We start from the raw sequence: 25,961 nt of genomic DNA on the forward strand, positions 1-25,961 counted from the left end.
TTACATTCAACTCCCATGTCTTCCACCCTGTGGCTGTCTCGGTGGTATGTAGCCAGGCCTATATAAACCATGCTCTGTGTGTGTGTGCGCAATGTTGTGTGTTGGGGAATGCCAGCCCAGCAGCTGCTGTGAAAGCAAATCCCCATCCCAAATTGAGGATAAAAAAAACACTGACAGTTTTACAGTGACTCTGTGACAGGAGGAAATCTATTGGCCTGAATGACAGGAAACAAAGCACTGCACAGGAGAGTAAAGAGGATTCCCCCCTGCCTCCAGAAGTCGATGCCTGGCTTCATTTACAGCAGTCCAGTGCTTGGGTTAATTGGGCCATGAATTGAATTTAACAACCCGGCCAATAAACTCCCACACATTGATTTGAACTATAGCTCAAAACTGAGTCAAATCAAAAAAAATTACGTTGTAGTTTTAACTTTTTTCACATATCAAACAATCAAAAATTCCTAACCAAAACCGTCTGTCCATGCAAGTCATTTGTTTATTAGACAGAAATGCTGGTGTTAAATCCATCTATGATTATCATGAAGCATCACTTGTGTGTCCCAATTGTCATATTACTTTCGCTTTGGTCTTCCAACAACATGTGGGAATAGCCACTAACTGCTACGTGAATAGGCTTCAGTAGCCTATAGCCCCATCTCCCCTAATCTGCATCAGATAGCCACATCTCCCCTAATCTGCATTAGATGCGTTCATAAATGTGTTGCTACTCACTGAATGTTTCAGAGATATCAAGTTATGATGCTGTGTGCATTTCATAAAATGCTTGCAGTCAAACAACCAATAATACTGTGCGACTCGGTTTCTTTTTGTTTGGTCTGGACTGCGTTCTCACCTGTAGCGTACCGCACTACTGTACAAATTGAATCTCCTCTTTTTGAGTGAACCACTGTATGTTGTTGTGTAGTGTTCTCCCAAGTGAGGAGTCCAAATGAACCGAATTAAGGGGTAAGAGTTTAGATAAAAAGTTTCTAAAAAAACACCCCGCTCCAAACCAATTCGGTGTGAAAGCCCACAAAGTGTGTGCATTGCCTTGATTCCTTGCTTCTCTCCTTGGCTCCCGTTGGAGAAGGTCAGTGGAGAACGATCTCAATGGGTTTTGAGAAGGAGGCGAGGACGCAAGGAGTCATGGAAATGCAATTGAGATTCTCCCTGTGAATGGTAGGTCTTTTGTGACATGACAATCCTCTGTTTTAGTCTCCTGAGTTTGATTGTAAGACATTTCTATTCTAAGAATTTTCTAAAACAGGATCAAGGAAGTTGGCTTGCATTTGCTTACAGTACCAGTCAAAAGTATGGACACATACTAATTTTTAATTTTTACTATTTTCTACATTGTAGAATAATAGTGAAGACATCAAAACTATTAAATAACACATATGGAATCATGTAGTAACCAAAAACGTTTAAAACAAATCTAAATATATTTTAGATTCTTCAAAGTAGCCACCCTTTCTTTTCCTTGATTACAGCTTTGCACACTCTTGGCATTCTCTCAACCAGCTTCATGAGCTAGTCACCTGGAATGCATTTCAATTAACAGGTGTGCCTTGTTAAAAGTTAATTTGGGGAATTTACTTTTTTAAAAGCGTTTGAGCCAATCAGTTGTGTTGTGTAAAAGACGAAGTCCATATTATGGCAAGAACAGCTCAAATAAGCAAAGAGAAACGACAATCCATCATTACTTTAACATGAAAAGAGGTTGACATGAAGGTCAGTCAGTATGGAACATTTCAAGCGCTATGATGAAGCTGGTCCTCATGAGGACCGCCACAGGAAAGGAAGACCCTGAGTTACCTCTGCTGCAGAGGATACGTTCATTAGAGTTACCTGCCACAGAAATTGCAGCCCAAATAAATGCTTCACAGAGATCAAGTAACAGACACATCTCAACATCAACTGTTAAGAAGAGACTGTGTGAATCAGGCCTTCATGGTTGAATTGCTGCAAAGAAACCACTACTAAAGGACACCAATAATAAGAACTTGCTTGGGCCAAGAAACACAAGCAATGTACGTACATTAGACCGGTGGAAATCTGTACTTGTCTAAAATTATGGATTTTTGGTTCCAACTGCCGTGTCTTTGTGAGACGTAGAATAGGGGAACGGATGATCTCCGCATGTGTGGTTCAGACCGTGAAGCGTGGAGGGGGTGTGGGGTTGCTTTGCTGGTGACACTCAGTGATTTATTTTGAATTCAAGGTACAATTAACCAGCATGGCTACCACATGGCTACCACTGCTACGATAAGCCATCCCATCTGGTTTGCGCTTAGTGGGACTACTATTTGTTTTTCAACAGGACAATGACCCAACACACCTCCAGGCTGTGTGATGGCTTTTTGACCAAGAAGTAGAGTGATGGAGTGCTGCATCAGATGACCTGGCCTCCACAATCACCCGACCTCAACCCAATTGAGATGGTTTGGGATGAATTGGACCACAGAGAAACTCCTTCAAGACTGTTGCATTCCAGGTGAAGCTGGTTGAGAGAATGCCAAGAGTGTGCTAAGCTGTAATCAAGGCAAAGAAAGGGTGGCTACTTTGAAGAATCTAAAATATAAAAATAGTAAAAATAAAGAAAAACCCTTGAATGAGTAGGTATGTCGAAACTTTTGACTGGTACTGTATGTCTAGCCTACCTGATTGTCACAGCTCTGCCAATGGGAGTAAACAAACACACGCACACACACAGCAACTTGGATGGAACCATTAACAATGGTCCCAGCCCGTATCAGACAACCTTTTTTCCACCCCACATATCATCATCCATAAGGCCATAATGTTTTATGGGTGCAGGTGTTGTGCCTTGCTGGCATGCTGCTAAGCTGACTGAGCAGATGTCCTCTACCCTCAGTACCCAGACTCGGGCAGGCTGAGACAACATGTCAGTCTGCTGCTGCTGTAACAGCTTGCTGGAGCCAGGCCTGGCTGGGAGGTGGGAATACCAGGGGATGAGATGAGCAAGCTAGTGGGGCGAGGGTAGGTTGGTGGTGGAGTGGAGGGTGGTTGGGTGAGGGCTGGGAAGCAGCTGCCAAATACTTCCACTTTCCGACCATCCATCCATCGCCCACGCCTTCCTCCCTCCCTCCGTGGCTATCAGAGTTAAGCCCAGGGTTGGAGCAAAAACCTACTCAAACACTGTTTGAGAGCCCTGATACGGTCTCTTTATAGAATTCACCTGAACCTAGTACTGTCTAGTGTTTCCCCTACCTAACCATCCATATAGGCGTGGTAGTCCACCTTACTGTATAATGTTTTTAGGCTCTGGTCATGTGTTGGTGTTGTGGGCATTGGGCTGGAGGGAGCAGTCACTGTGCTGGGACGAGGTCAAAGTAACTCTAGCTAGGCTACATTGTTTAGGAAGGGAGTGGGCAGGGCCAACGGGTGATGTGTCTGTGTGTGTTGAAGAAGTAGGACCCTAAAAAATCTGCTTTGTGGAAAACGTGGACTGTATCATGGAATCTAGACATAAAAACATTCAACAATATTAAAAAATGTATTAAACTTAATTGGAAATCAACCAAATGTAATGAACTTATTAGAAAATACCTTTGCCCAAGTTATTAATAAGACATTAACAAAATGCATCAGTGATTTGTATTTTCCTTCAACTTTCTGAAACGGTATAGGAATGCCCCTGTCTGTGATGGTCCGTGCCTATGTCTACACTTTGTGGAGCTGTTAGCGATAATGCTAATGATAACGGTCTGCTGGTAGATGGGAGGGCTTTCCCAAAAACCTTCTAAATAAAATGTTAACTACAAAGTAGAGGTCGACTGATTTAATCGGCATAGCCGATTTCAAGTTTTCATAACAATCGGTAATCTGCATTTTTGGACGCCGATTACATTGCAATCCACGAGGAGACTGCGTGCAGGCTGACCACCTGTTACGCGAGTGCAGCAAGGAGCAAAGGCAATTTGCTAGCTAGCATTAAACTTATCTTATAAAAAACAATCAATCTTAACATAATCACTAGTTAACTACACATGGTTGATGATATTACTAGTTTATCTAGCTTGTACTGCGTTGCATATAATCAATACGGTGCCTGTTAATTTATCATCGAATCATAGCCTACTTCGCCAAACGGGTGATGATTTAACAAGCGGATTTGCGGTGGGAAAAAGCACCGACGTTGCACCAATGTACCTAACCATTAACACCAATGCCTTTCTTAAAATCAATACACAAGTATATTTTTTTATACCTGCATATCTAGTTAATATTGCCTGCTAACATGAATTTATTTTAACTAGGGAAATTGTGTTACTTCTCTTGTATTCTGTGCAAGCAGAGTCAGGGTATATGCAGCAGTTTGGGCCACCTGGCTCGTTGCGAACTGCGTGAAGACCATTTCTTCCTAATAAAGACCGTAATTAATTTGCCAGAATTTTACATAATTACGACATAACATTGAAGGTTGTGCAATGTAACAGCAATATTTAGACTTAAGGATGCCACCGTTTAGATAAAATCCGGAACAGTTCCGTTTTGTTTTTCGAAATTATAGTTTCCCGATTTTACCATATTAATGACCTAAGGCTCATATTTCTGTGTGTAAATTATAACTAAGTCTATCATTTGATATTTGATAGAGCAGTCTGAGCGATGGTAGGCAGCAGCAGGCTCGTAATCATTCATTCAAACAGCACTTTCGTGCGTTTGCCAACACCCTTTTGCTATGCTTTTGCTATGCTTCATTGTGCTGTTTATGACTTCAAGCCTATCAACTCTCGAGATTAGGCTGGCAATACTATAGTGCCTATAAGAACATCCAATAGTCAAAGGTATATGAAATACAAATGGTATAGAGAGAAATAGTCCTTTAATAACTACAACCTAAAACTTCTTAACTGGGAATATTGAAGACTCATGTTAAAAGGAACCACCAGCATTCATATGTTCTCATGTTCTGAGCAAGGAACTCAAACGTTAAGCTTTTTTACATGGCACATATTGCACTTTTACTTTCTTCTCCAACACTGTGTTTTTGTATTATTTAAACCAAATTGAACATGTTTCATTATTTATTTGAGACTAAATTGATTTGATTTATGTATTATATTAAGTTAAAATAAGTGTTAATTCAGTATTGTTGTAATTGTCATTATCACAAATAGATATCAAAAACAATCGGCCGATTAATCGGTAGCAGATTTTTTTTGGGTCCTCCAATAATCGGTATCAGTATTGGCGTTAAAATCATAATCGGTTGACATCTACTACAAAGTAGCCTATGCCTACCTGGGAGAATATTAGGATTATTTGCATCAATCCAGTGTCAATGTTTTTAGCTAAGTGCAATCACAGAAATCAAATCCAAATCTAATTTATTTATATAGCCCTTCTTACATCAGCTGATATCTCAAAGTGCTGTACAGAAACCCAGCCTAAAACCCCAAATGGCAAGCAATGCAGGTGTAGAAGCACGGTGGCTAGGAAAAACTCCATAGAAAGGCCAAAACCTAGGAAGAAACCCTTGAAAGGAACCAGGCTATGAGGGGTGGCCAGTCCTCTTCTGGCTGTGCCGGGTGGAGATTATAACAGAACATGGCCAAATGTTCATAAATGACCAGCATGGTCAAATAATTATAATCACAGTAGTTGTCGAGGGTGCAACAGGTCAGCACCTCAGGAGTAAATGTCAGTTGGCTTTTCATAGCCGATCATTGAGAGTATCTCTACCGCTCCTTCTGTCTCTAGAGAGTTGAAAACAGCAGGTCTGGGACAGGTAGCACGTCCGGTGAACAGGTCAGGATTCCATAGCCGCAGGCAGAACAGTTGAAACTGGAGCAGCAGCACGGCCAGGTGGACTCGGGACAGCAAGGAGTCATCATGCCAGGTAGTCCTGAGGCATGGTCCTAGGGCTCAGGTCCTCCGAGAGAGAGAGAGAATGAAAGAAAGAAAGAGAGAGAATTAGAGAGAGCATACTTAAATTCCCACAGGACACCGGATTAGACAGGAGAAATACTCCAGATATAAGAGACTGACCCTAGCCCCCCGACAAATAAACTACTGCAGCATAAATACAGGAGACTGAGACAGGAGGGGTCAGGAGACACTGTGGCCCCATCCGATGATACCCCCGGACAGGGCCAAACAGGCAGGATATAACCCCACCCACTTTGCCAAAGCACAGCCCCCACACCACTAGAGGGATATCTTCAATCACAGAGGGAGCTCTGAGCAGATTATTTGTTGCAATTGCAAACATAATAAAATGGTGGTCCGATTATGAGTGAGTCCCGGATTCCCGGAGTCCAGCTGCTCAGCTGCATTGTGAATTCACATGGAATTGTATGAATTTTTCATATAGTTTGAACGGAAAATTCAACATTAACATAAATTGTCTATTTGTCACATCCCTAGTCAGCATAGCTTCCGATAGATGCACTGGTCTTGATCCTAAACTCTGATTGGCTATGCTGGTCCAGTCCCTGAAGCCTGATTTGGCTATGCTGGCTCAGTCACTAAAGCATGATTGGCTATCCTGGTCCCATCCTGGAGGTCCATGTCCACCACCCAGCACGGTCTACTCCTGGGCCTGTGAGATGGAGGCGCAACCCGCTGACATGTTAACTAGTACCCCAGGGGTCTCTAATCCTCCCTGCAGTTTCTGGAGATGTGACGCTCACACACACACCTACACACACATGCACTCTCTGCCTGTGGCGCTGCTTGTTATACAGTTGAGCTGATCCCTTACGACAAGCCCAGCCCCAGGTCACTGGAACAGCCTGCGGCCATATTTATTCCTATCTCTCTCTCTGTCTTTGTGCCAGCCAGCTCTCCTCTGTTGTCACTAACATTGCTGCATATGCTCCAGTGGGTGTCTCGTGTGTGTGTGTGTGTGTGTGTGTGTGTGTGTGTGTGTGTGTGTGTGTGTGTGTGTGTGTGTGTGTGTGTGTGTGTGTGTGTGTGTGACTCCATGTCATGATGTGTGCTCTCGCACATGGCGATTTCTTTTCAGATATGAACTGTGTCTGTACTGTTGCTGTGTAATCTATAATTAAACTAATTTACTAATGGACAACCAGTGTGTGGGACTTTCAAAGGACACACAAAATGTCTGAAAAAGTGTGTGTGCAAATACGTGTGTCATGCATGCTCTCTGAGGGGAGCCCGTGTGTTTGTGTTAGAGAGTAACATCCCCAGCATTTTGTGAATGCGGTGTAGAAACTGAGTGTATCCTTGTCTTTCTCCCACGGCCTGTGTGTTGGAGTGTAATGTTTATATAGGTCATTGTGTTCATTCAGTGCTGTGTAAAGCTTCTGCTCAGCCACAGGGTAGATAAGGGAGTCCTTAAATGCATATTTACCCTGCTGCTCGGCTCGACTCTCCCTCTCTTGTCATTATGTGAATCTCCGATTCTCTCTCTCCCCCTTTCCCTCTATCTCTCCCTCCTCCATCCTCTCCTCTGCCATTGAGTGATGCTCTCTCTGTTTGTGTTCAGGTCCACTGAACAAAGTCCAACTGATGACATGGATCAAGAGAGTGGCTTTGTGTCCTATAGACCCTCCCTCTCTCACTCTCTCTCAGTGTTGTTCGCACAGGGAGCCGGGAGCCGGGAGCCAGGACCCCCCCCACCCATTATATACAGTGCCTTGCGAAAGTATTCGGCCCCCTTGAACTTCGCGACCTTTTGCCACATTTCAGGCTTCAAACATAAAGATATAAAACTGTATTTTTTGTGAAGAATCAACAACAAGTGGGACACAATCATGAAGTGGAACGACATTTATTGGATATTTCAAACTTTTTTAACAAATCAAAAACTGAAAAATTGGGCGTGCAAAATTATTCAGCCCCTTTACTTTCAGTGCAGCAAACTCTCTCCAGAAGTTCAGTGAGGATCTCTGAATGATCCAATGTTGACCTAAATGACTAATGATGATAAATACAATCCACCTGTGTGTAATCAAGTCTCCGTATAAATGCACCTGCACTGTGATATTCTCAGAGGTCCGTTAAAAGCGCAGAGAGCATCATGAAGAACAAGGAACACACCAGGCAGGTCCGAGATACTGTTGTGAAGAAGTTTAAAGCCGGATTTGGATACAAAAAGATTTCCCAAGCTTTAAACATCCCAAGGAGCACTGTGCAAGCGATAATATTGAAATGGAAGGAGTATCAGACCACTGCAAATCTACCAAGACCTGGCCGTCCCTCTAAACTTTCAGCTCATACAAGGAGAAGACTGATCAGAGATGCAGCCAAGAGGCCCATGATCACTCTGGATGAACTGCAGAGATATACAGCTGAGGTGGGAGACTCTGTCCATAGGACAACAATCAGTCGTATATTGCACAAATCTGGCCTTTATGGAAGAGTGGCAAGAAGAAAGCCATTTCTTAAAGATATCCATAAAAAGTGTCGCTTAAAGTTTGCCACAAGCCACCTGGGAGACACACCAAACATGTGGAAGAAGGTGCTCTGGTCAGATGAAACCAAAATTGAACTTTTTGGCAACAATGCAAAACGTTATGTTTGGCGTAAAAGCAACACACCATCCCCACTGTCAAACATGGTGGTGGCAGCCTCATGGTTTTGGCCTGCTTTTCTTCAGCAGGGACAGGGAAGATGGTTAAAATTGATGGGAAGATGGATGGAGCCAAATACAGGACCATTCTGGAAGAAAACCTGATGGAGTCTGCAAAAGACCTGAGACTGGGACGGAGATTTGTCTTCCAACAAGACAATGATCCAAAACATAAAGCAAAATCTACAATGGAATGGTTCAAAAATAAACATATCCAGGTGTTAGAATGGCCAAGTCAAAGTCCAGACCTGAATCCAATCGAGAATCTGTGGAAAGAACTGAAAACTGCTGTTCACAAATGCTCTCCATCCAACCTCACTGAGCTCGAGCTGTTTTGCAAGGAAGAATGGGAAATAATGTCAGTCTCTCGATGTGCAAAACTAATAGAGACATACCCCAAGCGACTTACAGCTGTAATCGCAGCAAAAGGTGGCGCTACAAAGTATTAACTTAAGGGGGCTGAATAATTTTGCACGCCCAATTTTTCAGTTTTTGATTTGTTAAAAAAGTTTGAAATATCCAATAAATGTCGTTCCACTTCATGATTGTGTCCCACTTGTTGTTGATTCTTCACAAAAAAAATACAGTTCTATATCTTTATGTTTGAAGCCTGAAATGTGGCAAAAGGTCGCAAAGTTCAAGGGGGCCGAATACTTTCGCAAGGCACTGTAGCCTATGGGGTTGGAAACAGTAATGAAACATTGTCATAAACAAGGGTTTATCAACTCCAGGCCTCGGCAGCCACAGGGTTGAACATTTTAGAGAGAGAGTGTGAAAGACTGAGAGAAGGGGAGAGGGAGCAGGAAGAGTGGAAGCTAGCGTGCATTCCTGTGAATAGGTTCATGTTAGCTTTATTACCCATGCATCCTGTCTCAGACATATAGCAAAACAACGCTAAAATGAATACTAACTACTGTCTCCTCCATTATTTGTAGCTCATCATTGAGATAGACCAGCAGTCTTTCTTTTCTTGACTTATCTAGTGATGATCACATCACTGATAGTAGGATATAATCTGAATACACATCATTATACTCAAACTATGCTTCTTAAGATCACAAGTGGGCCTCTTAAAATGAGCAGGGTTATTGACGGAGAATAATCTCAAAGCCCTCACCAAACTGTGTGTAACGCAGTGCCAGAAGAATTCATTTTTAGACCTGTCTCAGAAAATCCTGTTACAGTGTGTGATTGTCTGTCTCGGGGTGCACTACAGTACATCAGGGCCAGTGTCCACAAAGTACCTCAGAGTAGGAGTGCTGATATAGGATCAGGTTTTCTGTTTGGATCATAATTAATAATATTATATGGACATGGAGGACCTGATCCTAGATCAGCACTCCTACTCTTTGAGAATACGGGTCCAGTAATTCCTGGTATTTGTTTACATGCTGTCTGAGACATGATGCTTTAGTCTAAATGTCCCCCTTTTCTTTCTTTCTTTCTTTCTTTCTTTCTTTCTTTCTCTACCTCTACCCATGTGGCCATCCTGTGACCTCGCGTGAACTTCATCAGGAATCAGACCAAGGTAAGTCCAGGACTGTGACTGGCTGCTATTACTATTGATTGTGTTAATGTTTGGTTGGCAATGCTGTTAATGTCTCTGTGTTTACATTCTAGCTACGCTGTATTCATGCGTTTTGTAAAGCAATCATTGTACTTTTATGTTGACATGTACACACACGGTTTATTTGTATGCCATGTTTATCATTGCCAGTGCTCAACAAGAAACACCCAACGGGCAAAACTGGTTGAAATGACACTGTAAACAATGCCATTTTAACTGATCATTCCAATATGTTTTGCCCTCTAAATAACAGCTGTTTTAAATCAGTTCTAAACTGTTTTGTTTCATTCTATGTCTTGTCCCTCAGACCTTTGCCTACGACTACTGTTTCTGGTCCATGGACGAGTCGGAAAAGGACAAGTTTGCGGGTCAGTTTTCATTTTCCTCACGTTAGCCTCTCCTCCTCACTTCCCTTCCTTCCCTCTTCTTCCTCCACCTCGTGTATCTAGAGGTGTCCCTGTGAGCACAAGATGTTGAAAGGACATTGAAACAGTGTATTTTTGGTTGAAAAGACATTGAAACAGTCTTTTCAACGTCTTTTGCTCAATGGGATAGGTCTGTTCAGGTGGTTTTTAGGTAGTTTTTCAAACATTTGTTTCTACGGTGACTAAGGAATTAGGATCCCACCTGAATTCTCTGTCGTTTACTCGCTTGGATGAATCTGTAGGTGATTGTTTCTCGCACTGTTCATGGCTACGGTCTGAAGGTCCTATTTTAAATTAACATGCATATCTTGTAGCTTATTTTGTAATTGTCTGTGTGCTCCAGATCATTTTCTAAAGCACCCCTAAAGGGATCAATGAAGTATTTTTGTACTGTTTTATATTGTATAATAATTTGTGGTGTTGTAACGTTGCCTTGTGGTTGTCTCCAGGTCAGGACGTGGTGTTCCAGTGCCTTGGGGAGAGTCTTTTGCACAACGCTTTCCAGGGCTACAATGCCTGCATCTTCGCCTATGGACAGACGGGTATGTTATTACATTATGGGAGAATCTGAGTTGCGTTTCCTTTATTACTTGCGGCCTCTCTCCTCGCCTCCTTCTCCAAACCCATTGGATGAGGTCAGAAGGTCACCATCTCATCCAATGGGTAAGGAGGAGACAAGGAATCAAGGAAATGCAATTGAGTTTTTCCCTATGACATATACTATTGGCTGTTCTGATTAGCATGTAACAGATCCTTAGGTGTTCATCTGTCACCTCCCTACTATGCTCTCCCATTGGCTGTCTCCTCACATCCGTGCTCACCCATTGGCTGTATGTGTGTGTCCCTCCAGGTTCGGGGAAGTCGTACACAATGATGGGTTCGGTGGACTCTCCAGGTCTGATCCCGCGGCTGTGCAGTTCTCTGTTTGACAGGACCCTGCTGGAGCAGAGGGAGGGGGAAGGCTTCACCATAGAGGTCTCCTACATGGAGATATACAACGAGAAGGTCCGCGACCTCCTTGACCCCAAAGGGTACGACCTTTAACCTCCACATGACCTCTTGTTTTAGTTAATTGTTTGAATATACTACAGTTTGTCTGTGGCCCCATTTTTAAATAATTTAAACACGCTTCCTCCCTTGATATAGTCACTAATAACTCAATTGTTCCATGACATACTGGTAGCTTTTGCCTATCCAGTATGTTTCCAAACATGCTTCGGAGCTGGGCCCCAATGGTTTTGCACACATTTGCACCTGTTTGTCTGCTCACAGTTTCTATGGCTCACGCTTGACCCCAAAGGTTATGACTCCTTCACCTCTGACCCCTGCTAAAACAATCAATAGAATAGCAGAGCTGCATGCCACAGGAGTGGGAGGTCCGACATCTGACGGCCATATGGAGTCAGTCTGCCACATTATACAGATGCTAGAACTTGGCCTAATGATATACCACTTGTATTGATCTGGCTATTGCTGATTCTATTTGGGGAACTGTTGCTTTTACACAGAATGTAGGAGAGTGTATAGGGATACATCTCAAATAGAACACTATTTGAGATTAATTTATTTACAAATAAATGAATACTTTTTTTATTAATTTACAAATGAAAAATGATAGAAATGTATAAATGCATTCATTTATTTATATTATTTTTAGACAAGAGCATGGAAGCATGATGACTGTGGATTTCTTCCATAGTAAACCACATTCATATCTGTCATTCCCCCCTCCCCCCCAGGAGCAGACAGGCTCTGAGAGTGAGGGAACACAAGGTGTTGGGGCCGTATGTGGACGGCCTGTCTCGTCTGGCTGTGGCCAGCTACAAGGTACACCACAATACCACTGCTGTACCACTACCACCACTAGTAGACTGACTACTGATATGACCATGCTACTGATGATACAAGCTTTAGTCAATATTCATAAGCGACAGAATTGATACGATGATATGGTATCTCCATGAGATATTTATGGTCTGGGTTGGAGAGTAGAGAGGGGCGTGTCAGCTGAGAGGTTTGCTAGCTGTTCTCACATCAGTGGTAGTGTACCATGCTGGGGTGTTCATGCTCCCAGGGGATTTTATTAGGTCAGGATGTCTGATGAAGACCTAATGGTCGAAACGTAATGATAAAATCACTTGGGAGCATGAACAACAGTGTGTGGAGTTCACTGAAAACTCGAGCACCTGCAAAAAAAGTAGCTGGATGCACGGCTGTTCTTCAGCTTTTGTAAATGTGTCATGCTGCCCTGCCCAAGAGGGATGGGTTCTCTGGAAACCATATAGAAGTATTTATTTGTTTACTAATGAATTATTTATAGCATCTCCCTTCCTCTCTCTGTTCTCCATTCTTCCTTTCTCTCCTGCCTTCTTCCGTCCCCCGTTTGTCTTCTCACTCACTCTCTCTCTCTCCTTACATCTCTCACTGTCCTTCCATCCTCTCCGATACCCCCCTCCTCTTCTTCCTCTCTCCATCCACCCCTCTCCGATCTCTCCTAGGACATCGAGTCTCTAATGTCAGAGGGGAATAAGTCTCGTACGGTGGCCGCCACCAACATGAACGAGGAGAGCAGCAGATCTCACGCAGTCTTCAACATCATCCTCACACACACACTCAAAGACCTGCAGTCTGGGGTAAGCCATGCTGACACACAGGAACAGACACACACACACACACACAAACATGGAAACACACATGGACACAGAGACACAAACCCTCCATCTGGTTAAGGGGGGGTTCCCATACCTTGGTTTTGGAGGTTAACCCGCCAGATAATTTTTTTATGTAGAAAGACTGGGAAGTCAAGTTCTTATGACTTTTTAAAAGGACATTCTACTCCAAAATTGATGAAAATAAAATTACGCTGACACCATCTAAAATATAATTTCCACCTCCAGAAATGAGTCCAATAACATATTGGTTATTGGTTACAGTGCATTTGGAAAGTATTCAGACCCCTTGACTTTTTCCACATTTTGTTACGTTACAGCCTTATTCTAATGTTGATTAAATTAAACATTTTCCTCAATCTACACACTACCCCATAATGACAAATATACATTTTACACATATAAAAATGTATATATGTGTATATATATATATATATATATATATATAAAAAAAACCTGATACCTTATTTACATAAGTATTCAGACCCTTTGCTATGAGACTCGAAATTGAGCGCAGGTGAGTCCTGTTTCCATTGACAATCCTTGAGATGTTTCTTCAACTTGATTGGAGTCCACCTGTGGAAAATTCAATTGAATGGACATGATTTGGGAAGGCACACAGCTGTCTATATGAGGTCCCACAGTTGACAGTGCATGTCAGAGCAAAAACCAAGCCATGAGGTCAAAGGAATTGTCCATAGAGCTCAGAGACAGGATTGTGTCAAGGCACAGATCTAGGGAAGGGTACCAGAAAATGTCTGCACCATTGAAGGTCCCAGAGCACACTGTGGCCTCCATCACTCTTAAATGGAAGACGTTTGGAAACACCAAGACTCTTCCTAGCGCTGGCCCACCGGCCAAACTGAGAAATCGGCGGAGAAGGGCCTTGGTCAGGGAGGTGACCAAGAACCAGAGGGTCACTCTGACAGAGCTCCAGAGTTAATCTGTGGAGATGGTTGTCCTTCTGGAAGGTTCTCATATCTTTGCAGCACTCCACCAATCAGGCCTTTTATTAGAGAGTGGCCAGACGAAAGCTACTCCTCAGTAAAAGGCACATTAAACCCGCTTGGAGTTTGCCAAAAGGCACCTAAAGGACTCTGACCATGAGAAACAAGATTCTTTGAACTGATGAAACCAAGATTGAACTCTTTGGCCTGAATGCCAAGCATCACGTCTGGAGGAAACCGGGCACTGCTCATCACCTGGCCAATACCATTCCTACTGTGAAGCATGGTGGTGGCAGCATCATGCTGTGGGGATGTTTTTCAGTGGCAGGGACTGTGAGACTAGTCAGGATCGAGGGAAAGATGAACCGAGCAATGTACAGAGAGATCCTTGATGAAAACCTGCTCCAGAGCACTCAGGACCTCAGACTGGGGGTGAAGGTTCACCTTCTAACAGGACAATGAACCTAAGCACACAACCAAGACAACGCAGATGTAGCTTCAGGACAAGTCTCTGAATGTCCTTAAGTGGCCCAGCTAGAGCCCGGACTTGACCCCAATCAAACATCTCTGGAGAGACCTGAAAATAGCTGTGCAGCGACGCTCCCCATCCAACCTGACAGAGTTTGAGAGGATCTAGAGACGAATGTGGGAAACTAGTTAAGGTCTTGTTGAGCAGCTAATTAGTAGAATCAGGTGTTAAATTAGGGTTGGCCTGAACCCACAGGATGGTAGATCTCCAGGAAGAGGGTTGGGCAGCACTGGTCTATATCATGTGTCAACCTCATTCCACGGAAAGTCAAGTGTCTGCGGGTTTTTTCTCCTCCCTCACTAATTAGTAAAGAACTCCCCTCACCTGGTTGTCGTAATTGAACGGAACAACCAAAAACCTGCAGAGGCTAGGCCCTCCATGGAATGGGTTTGACACCCCTGGTCCATATTATCGGGTATGCTATTAGCATTATCACCTGTAGCCCAACTGATGCAGCATAGTATCTATAAATAGGCTGAAGCATGGGGTTGCCTATTTGCATTTACCCTAATGTGCTAATCATTAACTAGATCCCAAATGTGATCTTTTAACTAGTTATGCATATTGATGCATTTTATGTCCCCAAGAAATGACAAACACAGTGAGTATAATGTAGGCCTACCTGTTAAGGTAGTTTTGGGTAATCCGCCACCAGGTGTACTTCTCACCGAAACCACTTCATGTCACACATTTCCCCACAACTCTTTCCCTGGTTACCACTACTCTTGCTCAACTAAAAATGTAATCTGGCTAATCACAATTTCTTAAGACACTCCAAAAAAAAAAGCTTGAGGGTGGTGTTTTATCCCAAGTTACCCCACAATTGACCCGTGTACCATCCAGCCCCACTCTTCCCTATGCGATAAGTTGCTTAACCATGCTGCTGCTTAAAACTCTGGGTTTTAAAATGGTGCAGTTCACACATATTTAGGAGTTGAGAAATAAATCAATAAAGCTGGGACCCCCCCCCCTTTTAACAAAAAACATTACAACCGCTGTTTCCCCTGCGATTGCGTTATGAATGGTTGTGCATTGACCACTTGTCAAAATGCATGTTCCCTCCCTATGGCACTCGCAGCTTGAATGTGCCTTGTGAGGAACATTTCTCCCGCATCGAACGCACAACAACAAGTCGACTAGGTAAATGTATAAACTATTCTACTATGGGGTTGTTTGATTTTTCTATTAGTTACTCGTTTTGTTTGCAGAGGGAAAGTAAATGTGGACTGTTTTAGCATTTTCAAATGTTCAAGATTTTTTTTGCCGTGGCGCAGCGCCACGCTGCAGCAGAAACACTGCGACTGCTGTAATGCTTTTGTTATCTAAAATTCTCTCATCCTCTCACTCTACTTCAGTGTTACTCACATTTTTTTGTAAGGGGGGAACTTTAGGTTGAGACAACCATTGAGGGCCGCACGTCTTTAATTTGTACTTTTTCTTCCAATATTATCAATTGAGAGCAATAGAGCACATGCAACTGATGATACAGCACATCACAGATATATACATACACACACATCAAATAGGCTGCATCACATGCATAAGACCCATATTAAGGGTTACCACAGTAGTTGGATGAGCGAAAATGTCTTCTGCTCCTTGACTGAATTCTAAATGTATAGTCTGTTGCTATCCTTGTGAGGCAATCCATGTGTGCATTGGTCAGTCTCTCTGTTTTTTGTTTCACAATGTTCATAGTTGAAAATGTTGCTTCACAGGAATAAGTGCTGACAAAAAATGTCACCTTTTGCACACATTGCTTCAGAAGTGGACACTCTGTGTCTGACACAAGGCTCCAGAAATGGGTAACACCTGATCTTAGTTCACCTTACAATGAATGTGTCATTTGCCTGCAGCTCCACTATCTCACTCTCTATTCCAGCATGGTCAGGACAGAGGGTTGTGATGACTGGGGTCAGAGATGACCCTATCTCACTCTCTATTCCAGCATGGTCAGGACAGAGGGCTGTGATGACTGGGGTCAGAGATGACCCTATCTCACTCTCTATTCCAGCACGGTCAGGACAGAGGGTTGTGATGACTGGGGTCAGAGATGACACTATCTCACTCTCTATTCCAGCACTGTCAGGACAGAGGGCTGTGATGACTGGGGTCAGAGATGACACTGGCACATGAAAGGGGTTCTCAATGAAGTTGAAAAAACTCCTTGCACTCCATGATATCCTCAAACACACAAATGCCTCATAGCTAAAATGTTGCAGTATGTCTGGGTTGGATGTTGTGACTGCGCTGAGTTTTGGGAAATGAACAAACTGTCAGGTATGAACAGTTATATCAGGTATGAAATGCTTTGACCACACGCAGCATTTTGCCCAGAGTTGTATCTTTCCCTTGGAACTGGAGATAAACTGTGTTGAGGTGGCAGGTGATGTCTGTTAAAACAGCCTTAATATCCACTGTGGATCATCCAGCTCTGGCTCCACTCTCCCCCTGCTTGCAACAAATTCACAGATTTGAGGGAGGAGAGAGAAATCTTTCTAAAGCTGCCACGAGACAGCCATCTTACCTCATTGTGAAATATCAAGTCGCTGTATTCTGTCTGGTATTCCTCCAGCAACTTGCGGAATTGCAAATTCAGTGCCCTAATAATAATGTTCACCAAGCGCACGACCTACTGCATCACATTCTGTAAGTCAGTCTTTGAGTTTAGCCACAAGTGCTTCCTGATGAATGATACAACGAAACGTTACAAATTCGGGAATATACTCTCTCATCAGGCCTAGGAGTCCCTTTTCCTTCCATCGCATGTTTGGGCTGCTGTCAGTGCACACAGATGCCAGATTTGACCGGTCAATATTATTATCTGCAAAAAAATGTAACGAGGTCTTTCAGAATATCCTCTCCTCGTGTTTGCCCCTGAAGGGGTAGTAAACATAATAAATTCCTCTCTGAACGACTCGTTTTGAGGGAAGCGGACACAAACACATGATTGGGCAATGTCATTTGAATCCAGTGCAATACTAAAACACGGCGCCACGGATATGTCAGTAATCAGTTGCTTACTGATGTCGATGCGTCTTGTTATGGTCTAGTCTGAGAGTTGCAGTCCCGTAATTTGCTTTAAAATAGCTTCCTTGTTTGTGAAATCAGCATACACTACTTCGGCGGAGGTCAAAAACAGTCTTATCTCCGCGTCTGTGAAGGCCTTCTTGTTTCTCGCGAGCATCCAAGCCATCTCAAATGTTGCCTCTGTCGTTTCTCTGCAACAGTGATAGATAGACCTGTCCGCTATTTTCTGTCCTTTGAGTTGCACACTTTTGTTGTTTCTGAGGTTGCTTTGTGGCAGATATGTTTCGTCAAAGTGGGCATGGTGTAACTGGAAATGTCGCTCTAAATTTGCTTGTTTCAAACAAGACAAAGTGAGCTAGTCCCATTATGCAGTATAAACAAGTCTGTCCATTTCTCTTGGAACTTTGTGTTCTTCTTGAATCGACCGTAGCCAACTTCTCTTAGCCACCAAAGCTACGTTAGCTAGCTGCAGTTCCCCGCCGCCATGTTCCTGATTTTTCTGGTTCTCCGGCGGTTGTTCGTTCATAGCTGTCATGTTGTTCTCCAGCCCTTTCCTCTCATCTTCATTGGCAATAGATTTCTTTTGATTTATTTTACAATAAATTGATCCATGTCGACCACACTGCAAAATGAGCTAGTAGCAAACTAATATGTGTCGGTCGCTGTAGCTGAGCAGTTTGCGTTCTATTTCGGGCCTTTCTGTTCAACAGTTGTGCTGTACTGCCATGTATCTGCAGTCCAGGGAACTATATATATATATATGTATATATATATATATATATATATATATATATTCAATGAAGTGATTCAGGCCTACATTGAATTGAAATTGTATCATTATTATGAATGGAAAATCACCGCGATAAGGGCTCGCTGACTGCGCAATGAGTACCACTGCTCTACTTCTTAAGCACTTTCTATCTGGGGCACTGTGTGTGTAGGCTACGTTTAAACAGGCAGCCCAATTCTGATCTTTTTTTCACGGATTGGTCTTTTAACCAATCAGATCAGCTATGGAAGAAATATCTGATGTGATTGGTCAAAAGACCAATTAGTGGAAAAAAATATTCGAATTGGGCTGCCTGTGTAAATGCAGCCTAAGAGTGTCCCAGAGAGACTCTCCTGTCAGCGAGCCTCAGTTTCCACTGTTCAGGAACTAGCTAGTGATGTTAGCCTCCAAGAAAACCTTTTAAATAAGTAATGAGCTGCTCTCTCTCTGTCTGGATGTCAGCTAATCTGCTGCTGTGTCAGCCTGATCCTTTGTTATCCCAACAACACCTGGTCGCACATCCAACTGTGTGTGTGTGTGTGTGTGTGTGTGTGTGTGTGCCTGACTTTATTTACATGCATGTGTGTGATATAATCACCCAAGCCTGGTCTTCTGGGACAATGTATGAAGCACACAGATTTGAATAATGCAGGAGTGGAACAGTTGATTCTAGTCCAGGTCAAATAAGGCTGTGTTCAAGTCAATGAGTGTTGCCCATTGTTGCAGACTGACCATTTGATACCTTGTTGGTTGTGTTCCTGAATGCAGCCCCAGGTGCACATGCTGGAATGGAAACAAAGCTAAATATAGACTGAGCCGGATCATTGAAACTGACACACAAATGAAGTCTGTCCACGCGTCCACACACACACACACACACACACACACACACACACACACACACACACACACACACACACACACACACACACACAGTTGTGTAGTGCTATCCTTGTGGGGACCAAAGAATTGATTCCAGTCCAAAATCTATTTTCCTTAACCCTTAACCTCAGTCTAACCTTAAGCCTAACCTTAACCCCTAAACCCTAAAACTATACCTAACTCCTAAACCTAACCCCTAAGCCTAAAATAGATTTTTTCCTTGTGGGGACCGGCAAAATGTCTCCACTTTTCCTTGTTTTACTGTCCTTGTGAGGAATTCTGGTAACCACAAGGATAGTTAAAGAAAAACACACACACACACAGTGAGAGAAAGAGAGATCGAGAATCATTGGTTCTCCTTTTTCAGCTGTTGATGATATGCTTTATCCTCCCTTTACTGATAATTTGCATATCTCCATGGAAATTCAGTTCAATGCAAATTCACAAGGGCCTGTTGACAGTGCATGTAATCTAAGCCTGTGTGTCTGAGATGAGAGAGGGAAGTTTAGTATAGCATCTTTATAAAAGGGGGATAACGCAATAACTAAATCATAGGAAAGAGCTAAATATTTCCTGTGGAATCCAGTTGGTGAAAACAGTTTGAGGTACCAGCCAAATACTTGGAATCCTTTTTAACCTAGGTTCACCCCAGTTCATGCAGTCTTTTTCCTTCTTTCTGTTCTCTCTCTTTTCTCTCTCTGGGGACAAGAGCGGTCTTTGTTTTCACAACACACTGTAGTCTCTGCCTGCGCTATTCCCACTCAGCACAACTCCGTACATAATTCAACCCCACTGCCCTTTGGCTCTCTCTACCCTCCCCGCTCTCTCTCATTTCTCGCTCAACTCATTCACTCACCCCATCTCACATACTTTCATTCTCCCTCACTCTTTTTTTATTTTATTTTTTATTTTACCTTTATTTAACTAGGCAAGTCAGTTAAGAACAAATTCTTATTTTCAATGACGGCCTAGGAACAGTGGGTTAACTGCCTGTTCAGGGGCAGAACGACAGATTTGGACCTTGTCAGATTCGAACTTGCAACCTTTCGGTTGGTTACTAGTCCAACGCTCTAACCACTAGGCTACCCTGCCGCCCCTTTCTCTTACATTCTTTCTGTCCTGCATTCCTGCATTCTCTCTGTTCTTCCTCTGTCTTAAATTATCTCTCCTATCCAGAACGCTTTCCTCCATATCCTCTCTTCCCCTCCCTCCCACCCTACCTTTCTCATCTGTCAATTATCTCTCCGCCTCCCAGTCAAGCTTCAGTCCTTAATGCACACATACCTTATGTAAGATAAAGACCCCATTACGCACCCAGCCACACACATACATCACCCCCCCCTTTATGTTAGTGCAAGATCAACTGAGTGCAAGATTGTATACTGCATGTAAATTATAGGATGGAAAATGTTTTGTCAACTTCACTGAAATCTGTCAATAAGTTGACATCCCAAATAAGCACAGTGTGCAGGACCGGAGTCCTTCTAGCATGTATTCGAACACGAATCAAGTTATTTTAATTGAAAGAAAATCTGCTAAAATGACTTCTATCCGTTCTCACTCACTACCTTTCATTTTTCTCCCTCCCTCCCCCCTTCCTCTCTCTCACCCTTAAACCTACCACCTCCCACCCCCTTTAACCTCCCACCTCCCTCCCTCTTTGTCTCCCCCCTCTTCTATTCTATTTCTCTCCCTCCCCTTACCTGTTCCTCTCACCATAACCTTCCTTCTTCTCTCTCTCCCCCTGTTAACCTCCCCCTCACACCCGCCTCCCCCTTGTTCTCTCCCTCCCTCCCTATCCTTTCTGTAGACGAGTGGTGAGAAGGTGAGTAAGCTGAGTCTGGTGGACCTGGCTGGCAGTGAGAGAGCTGCTAAGACTGGTGCTACTGGTGAGAGGATGAAGGAGGGCAGCAACATCAACAAGTACGTCACTGAAAACACACACAGACACAGACACAGCTCCAAGTGTTCTAGTTTTAGCTTCAAGTTCCCAAATGAACAAAATTATACACACTTTACACCCAGAAAACATTCCATCGCTTATGATCGCGGCCCGGTGTGTGTGTTTACAATATTTTTCCTGACGGAGGGTGTGTTCTCTGTGTGTCTCTGCAGGTCTCTGACCACTCTAGGCCTGGTCATATCTGCTCTGGCAGAACAGGGGTGTGGGAAGAACAAGACCAAGTTTGTCCCCTACAGAGACTCTGTACTAACGTGGCTGCTTAAGGTAAGACGCACACACACACACGCATCTTCTCTTTTTCCCTGCTCTTAATATAACTTCTCTCATCCTACTTTCCCCCTCTCGCTCCCATATCTTTGTTGTTTCCTTTAATTAGTTGAACACTTCTGCCCCAGAATCATATTAAGATTTGGTCCCAGCAACCTTTTGTCTTTCTTTCATTCTCCCTCTCTTACTAACACTCCTTTCTCTTCCTCCCCGTCACCAGGACAGCCTGGGCGGCAACAGCCGCACGGCCATGGTGGCCACGGTGAGCCCGGCGGCCGACAACTACGACGAGACACTGTCCACGCTGCGCTACGCCGACCGGGCCAAGAGCATCGTCAACCACGCCGTCGTCAACGAAGACCCCAACGCACGCATCATCAGGGAGCTCCGCGAGGAGGTGGAGAAACTACGGGACCAGCTGACACAGGCAGAGGTGAGGGGTGGAGGGGAGAGAGAAGGGGAAAAGGGAGTGAGAGGAGGAAATAGGGATAAAGAGAGGATATAGGGGGGGAAGGGAAGAGAGGCGGGGAGAGCAGAGAAGAAGGGGGAAGAGGGAGATCAACTGAGACAGTAAGGAGGGAGGGGAGGAGAGGGCCCACACCAGCGGGCAAAACTGGTTGCGTTCTGTTTGGAAATTGCATCCGGAAAATGAAGGCTTCATCAGGTGTAACAGAGAGCATTTGGTTATATGAAGACTTTTTTTCAACCGAAACATCCGTTTACAAATTACATCAACTACCACATCTTGTCTGCTGGGAGACAGGGAGAGGGAACACAATTAAGAGTGTGTTTTTCTTGTCTCCTGGCCAGTCTATGAAGGCCCCAGAGCTGAAGGAAAGGCTGGAGGAGTCTGAGAAACTCATCCAAGAGATGACTGTCACCTGGGAGGAGAAACTGCGCAAGACGGAGGAGATCGCACAGGTACACACACACTTTTACTTTCTGTCCTGGGTCAGGCTCACTAGGCACAGGTCTGAAACTGAGTGAAACAGGGACTTTCTAAAATTGTACAATTAGACACGCTTCTTTTTTTGTTTTTATGTTGCACAACATTTTGAAATGTTTTGCTTCTGTGTGCCCTTATTAAAACAACCAGCATGGATGCATTGTTTCCCTCTGTTGTGTGTCCTGTAGGAGCGTCAGAAACAGTTGGAATCTCTGGGCATCTCTCTCCAGTCGTCTGGCATCAGAGTGGGAGAAGACAAGTGTTTTCTAGTCAACCTCAACGCTGACCCCGCTCTCAATGAGCTGCTGGTCTACTACCTGAAGGTACACACACACACACACACACACACACACACACACACACACACACACACACACACACACACTAGTGGAGCAAGGGTCACCCGCCTTTGCTAATAATCCATCCACATGGCTATATGTGATAAAGTGAAAATCTGAGACCCACACTTGGGCTCCTGAGTGGCGCAGCGGTGTAAGGCACTGTATCTCAGTGCTAGAGGCGTCACTACAGACCCTGGTTTGATTCCAGGCTGTATCACAACCGGCCGTGATTGGGAGTCCCATAGGGCGGCGCACAATTGGCCCAGCGTCGTCCAGGGTTGGCCGGGGTAGGCTGTCATTGTAAATAAGAATTTGTTTTTATCTGACTTGCCTAGTTATATAAAGGTTAAATAAAATAACACTCTAATATAGAAAATGCGCTGTAGGCTGCAGTCAGACAGCGGAAAGATTTTTTGACAGGGTGCAGGATTTTTTGTTGTTGCCTGATTTAGATATATTTCTGCTTATTTCCAACATTTTGGTAGGCTATTTGTTAGTCATCTTGTCTATAATTAGATACACACAGCTTCTCTTCTGTCATTATGTTGCCCTAGAAGACTAAATAAACCCTTGCTCACCAGATTGTCATAAATGATAGAATGAACACTTCACTCTAGTTGACAAGTTTTCTCTGTCATCTCTGCTTCTTTCTTGGAGCAATGACGTTTAGGGACCGGGGAGAAAATGCAATAAAAAACGGAAAAGATTTTCTGTACAAAATTTCCAAATGAAAGCTGAGAAAAAAACGACCCATCAGCTTGGATGCATATTTTATGTGGTTGAAATACACTGCTCAAAAAATAAAGGGAACACTTAAACAACACAATGTAACTCCAAGTCAATCACACTTCTGTGAAATCAAACTGTCCACTTAGGAAGCAACACTGATTGACAATAAATTTCACATGCTGTTGTGCAAATGGGATAGACAACAGGTTGAAATTATAGGCAATTAGCAAGACACCCCCAATAAAGGAGTGGTTCTGCAGGTGGGGACCACAGACCACTTCTCAGTTCCTATGCTTCCTGGCTGATGTTTTGGTCTCTTTTGAATGCTGGCGGTGCTTTCACTCTAGTGGTAGCATGAGACGGAGTCTACAACCCACACAAGTGGCTCAGGTAGTGCAGCTCATCCAGGATGGCACATCAATGCGAGCTGTGGCAAGAAGGTTTGCTGTGTCTGTCAGCGTAGTGTCCAGAGCATGGAGGCGCTACCAGGAGACAGGCCTGTACATCAGGAGACGTGGAGGAGGCCGTAGGAGGGCAACAACCCAGCAGCAGGACCGCTACCTCCGCCTTTGTGCAAGGAGGAGCACTGCCAGAGCCCTGCAAAATGACCTCCAGCAGGCCACAAATGTGCATGTGTCTGCTCAAACGGTCAGAAACAGACTCCATGAGGGTGGTATGAGGGCCCGACGTCCACAGGTGAGAGTTGTGCTTACAGCCCAACACCGTGCAGGACGTTTGGCATTTGCCAGAGAACACCAAGATTGGCAAATTCGCCACTGGCGCCCTGTGCTCTTCACAGATGTAAGCAGGTTGAGCAGATGTGGAGAACGTTCTGCTGCCTGCAACATCCTCCAGCATGACCGGTTTGGCGGTGGGTCAGTCATGGTGTGGGGTGGAATTTCTTTGGGGGGGCCGCACAGCCCTCCATGTGCTCGCCAGAGGTAGCCTGACTGCCATTAGGTACCGAGATGAGATCCTCAGACCCCTTGTGAAACCATATGCTGGTGCGGTTGTCCCTGGGTTCCTCCTAATGCAAGACAATGCTAGACCTCATGTGGCTGGAGTGTGTCAGCAGTTCCTGCAAGAAGAAGGCATTAATGCTATGGACTGGCCCGCCCGTTCCCCAGACCTGAATCCAATTGAGCACATCTGGGACATCATGTCTCGCTCCATCCACCAACGCCACTTTGTACCACAGACTGTCCAGGAGTTGGAGGATGCTTTAGTCCAGGTCTGGGAGGAGATCGCTCAGGAGACCATCCGCCACCTCATCAGGAGCATGCCCAGGTGTTGTAGGGAGATCATACAGGCACGTGGAGGCCACACACACTACTGAGCCTCATTTTGATTTGTTTTAAGGACATTACATCAAAGTTGGATCAGCCTGTAGTGTGGTTTTCCACTTTAATTATGAGTGACTCCAAATCCAGACCTCCATGGGTTGATAAAGCTTTTGGCAGTTGGCGTGTAGGCTGACTGGAACACGTACAGTTAGGTTCTAAAGCTTAGGCTTACGCACTGATGCCAGGTAGCCTAAAATAATGAACGAAAAACCTCAACGTAGCCTATAGATATACATTTTTATTCAGCCCGCCACCGACCCGCCGTTGATCCACACAATATTTCATGACCCTAACCCCTCCGCGGGGACTTCAGGTTATGAGTCAACCCGCGGATCAATAAATCTCACACACACACACACACACACCCACATACCATTGTAACATGGTATTGTTGTGTACTGTAGGAGCACACTAAGGTTGGTTCAGCAGACTCCCAGGACATCCAGCTGTGTGGGATGGGTATTCAGGCTGAACACTGCATCATTAACATCACAACTGACCAATGGGTGGTCCTCACTCCCCACAGAAACTCACGGTACGTATAGAACACTCCTCTTCATCTCAACCATCATCCTCCTCGTCAGTATAATCCACAACGGGGCAAGCCTGGATGAGGTGACGCCTTTCCAGAACCAAAATCTGGTTTTAAAAATGACCTTGTTACCAATTTTGCCCGCTAGCACCAGCTCACACCGCAGAACATGTCACAGTACACCAGCAGTCATTATCATCATCATCATCTCAACGCACATCCATCATTATTGCGACACATCTTTAGCCAGAGATGTGGACTTGATTCACCTGTATTGGACTCAAGTCTGACTTGAGTCACAAATTTGATGACTTGAGACTCGACTTTGAGACTCGACTTGAGACTCGATTTTGACTTGCGGCCTCAAGACTTGGGACACGACTTTGACTTGAGACTGAAATGATCTGGCCAGGTTTTGTAATGTTTTGTCGCTCATTTTGTGGCACTGAGTCTCAGTGG

The 25,961-nt window shown here is 44.2% G+C and overlaps 1 protein-coding gene across 2 annotated transcripts in view; it reads left to right on the plus strand.

Moving 5' to 3' along the window:
* Positions 1 to 25,961, plus strand: part of LOC110505328 (kinesin-like protein KIF13B) — an 88,484-nt gene that overhangs the window by 34,051 nt on the left and 28,472 nt on the right. For both annotated transcript variants that reach the window (XM_021584502.2, XM_021584503.2), the window contains exons 4-15: positions 10,079 to 10,091; positions 10,438 to 10,498; positions 11,005 to 11,097; positions 11,406 to 11,586; positions 12,295 to 12,382; positions 13,054 to 13,188; positions 21,192 to 21,304; positions 21,497 to 21,608; positions 21,832 to 22,044; positions 22,422 to 22,532; positions 22,746 to 22,880; positions 25,375 to 25,505. In XM_021584502.2, coding sequence (XP_021440177.2) covers positions 10,079 to 10,091; positions 10,438 to 10,498; positions 11,005 to 11,097; positions 11,406 to 11,586; positions 12,295 to 12,382; positions 13,054 to 13,188; positions 21,192 to 21,304; positions 21,497 to 21,608; positions 21,832 to 22,044; positions 22,422 to 22,532; positions 22,746 to 22,880; positions 25,375 to 25,505 — 1,386 coding nt within the window. The remainder of the gene's footprint in view (positions 1 to 10,078; positions 10,092 to 10,437; positions 10,499 to 11,004; positions 11,098 to 11,405; positions 11,587 to 12,294; positions 12,383 to 13,053; positions 13,189 to 21,191; positions 21,305 to 21,496; positions 21,609 to 21,831; positions 22,045 to 22,421; positions 22,533 to 22,745; positions 22,881 to 25,374; positions 25,506 to 25,961) is intronic.

This window comes from Oncorhynchus mykiss, chromosome 25 (assembly GCF_013265735.2).
Source record: "Oncorhynchus mykiss isolate Arlee chromosome 25, USDA_OmykA_1.1, whole genome shotgun sequence".
NCBI lineage: Eukaryota > Metazoa > Chordata > Actinopteri > Salmoniformes > Salmonidae > Oncorhynchus > Oncorhynchus mykiss.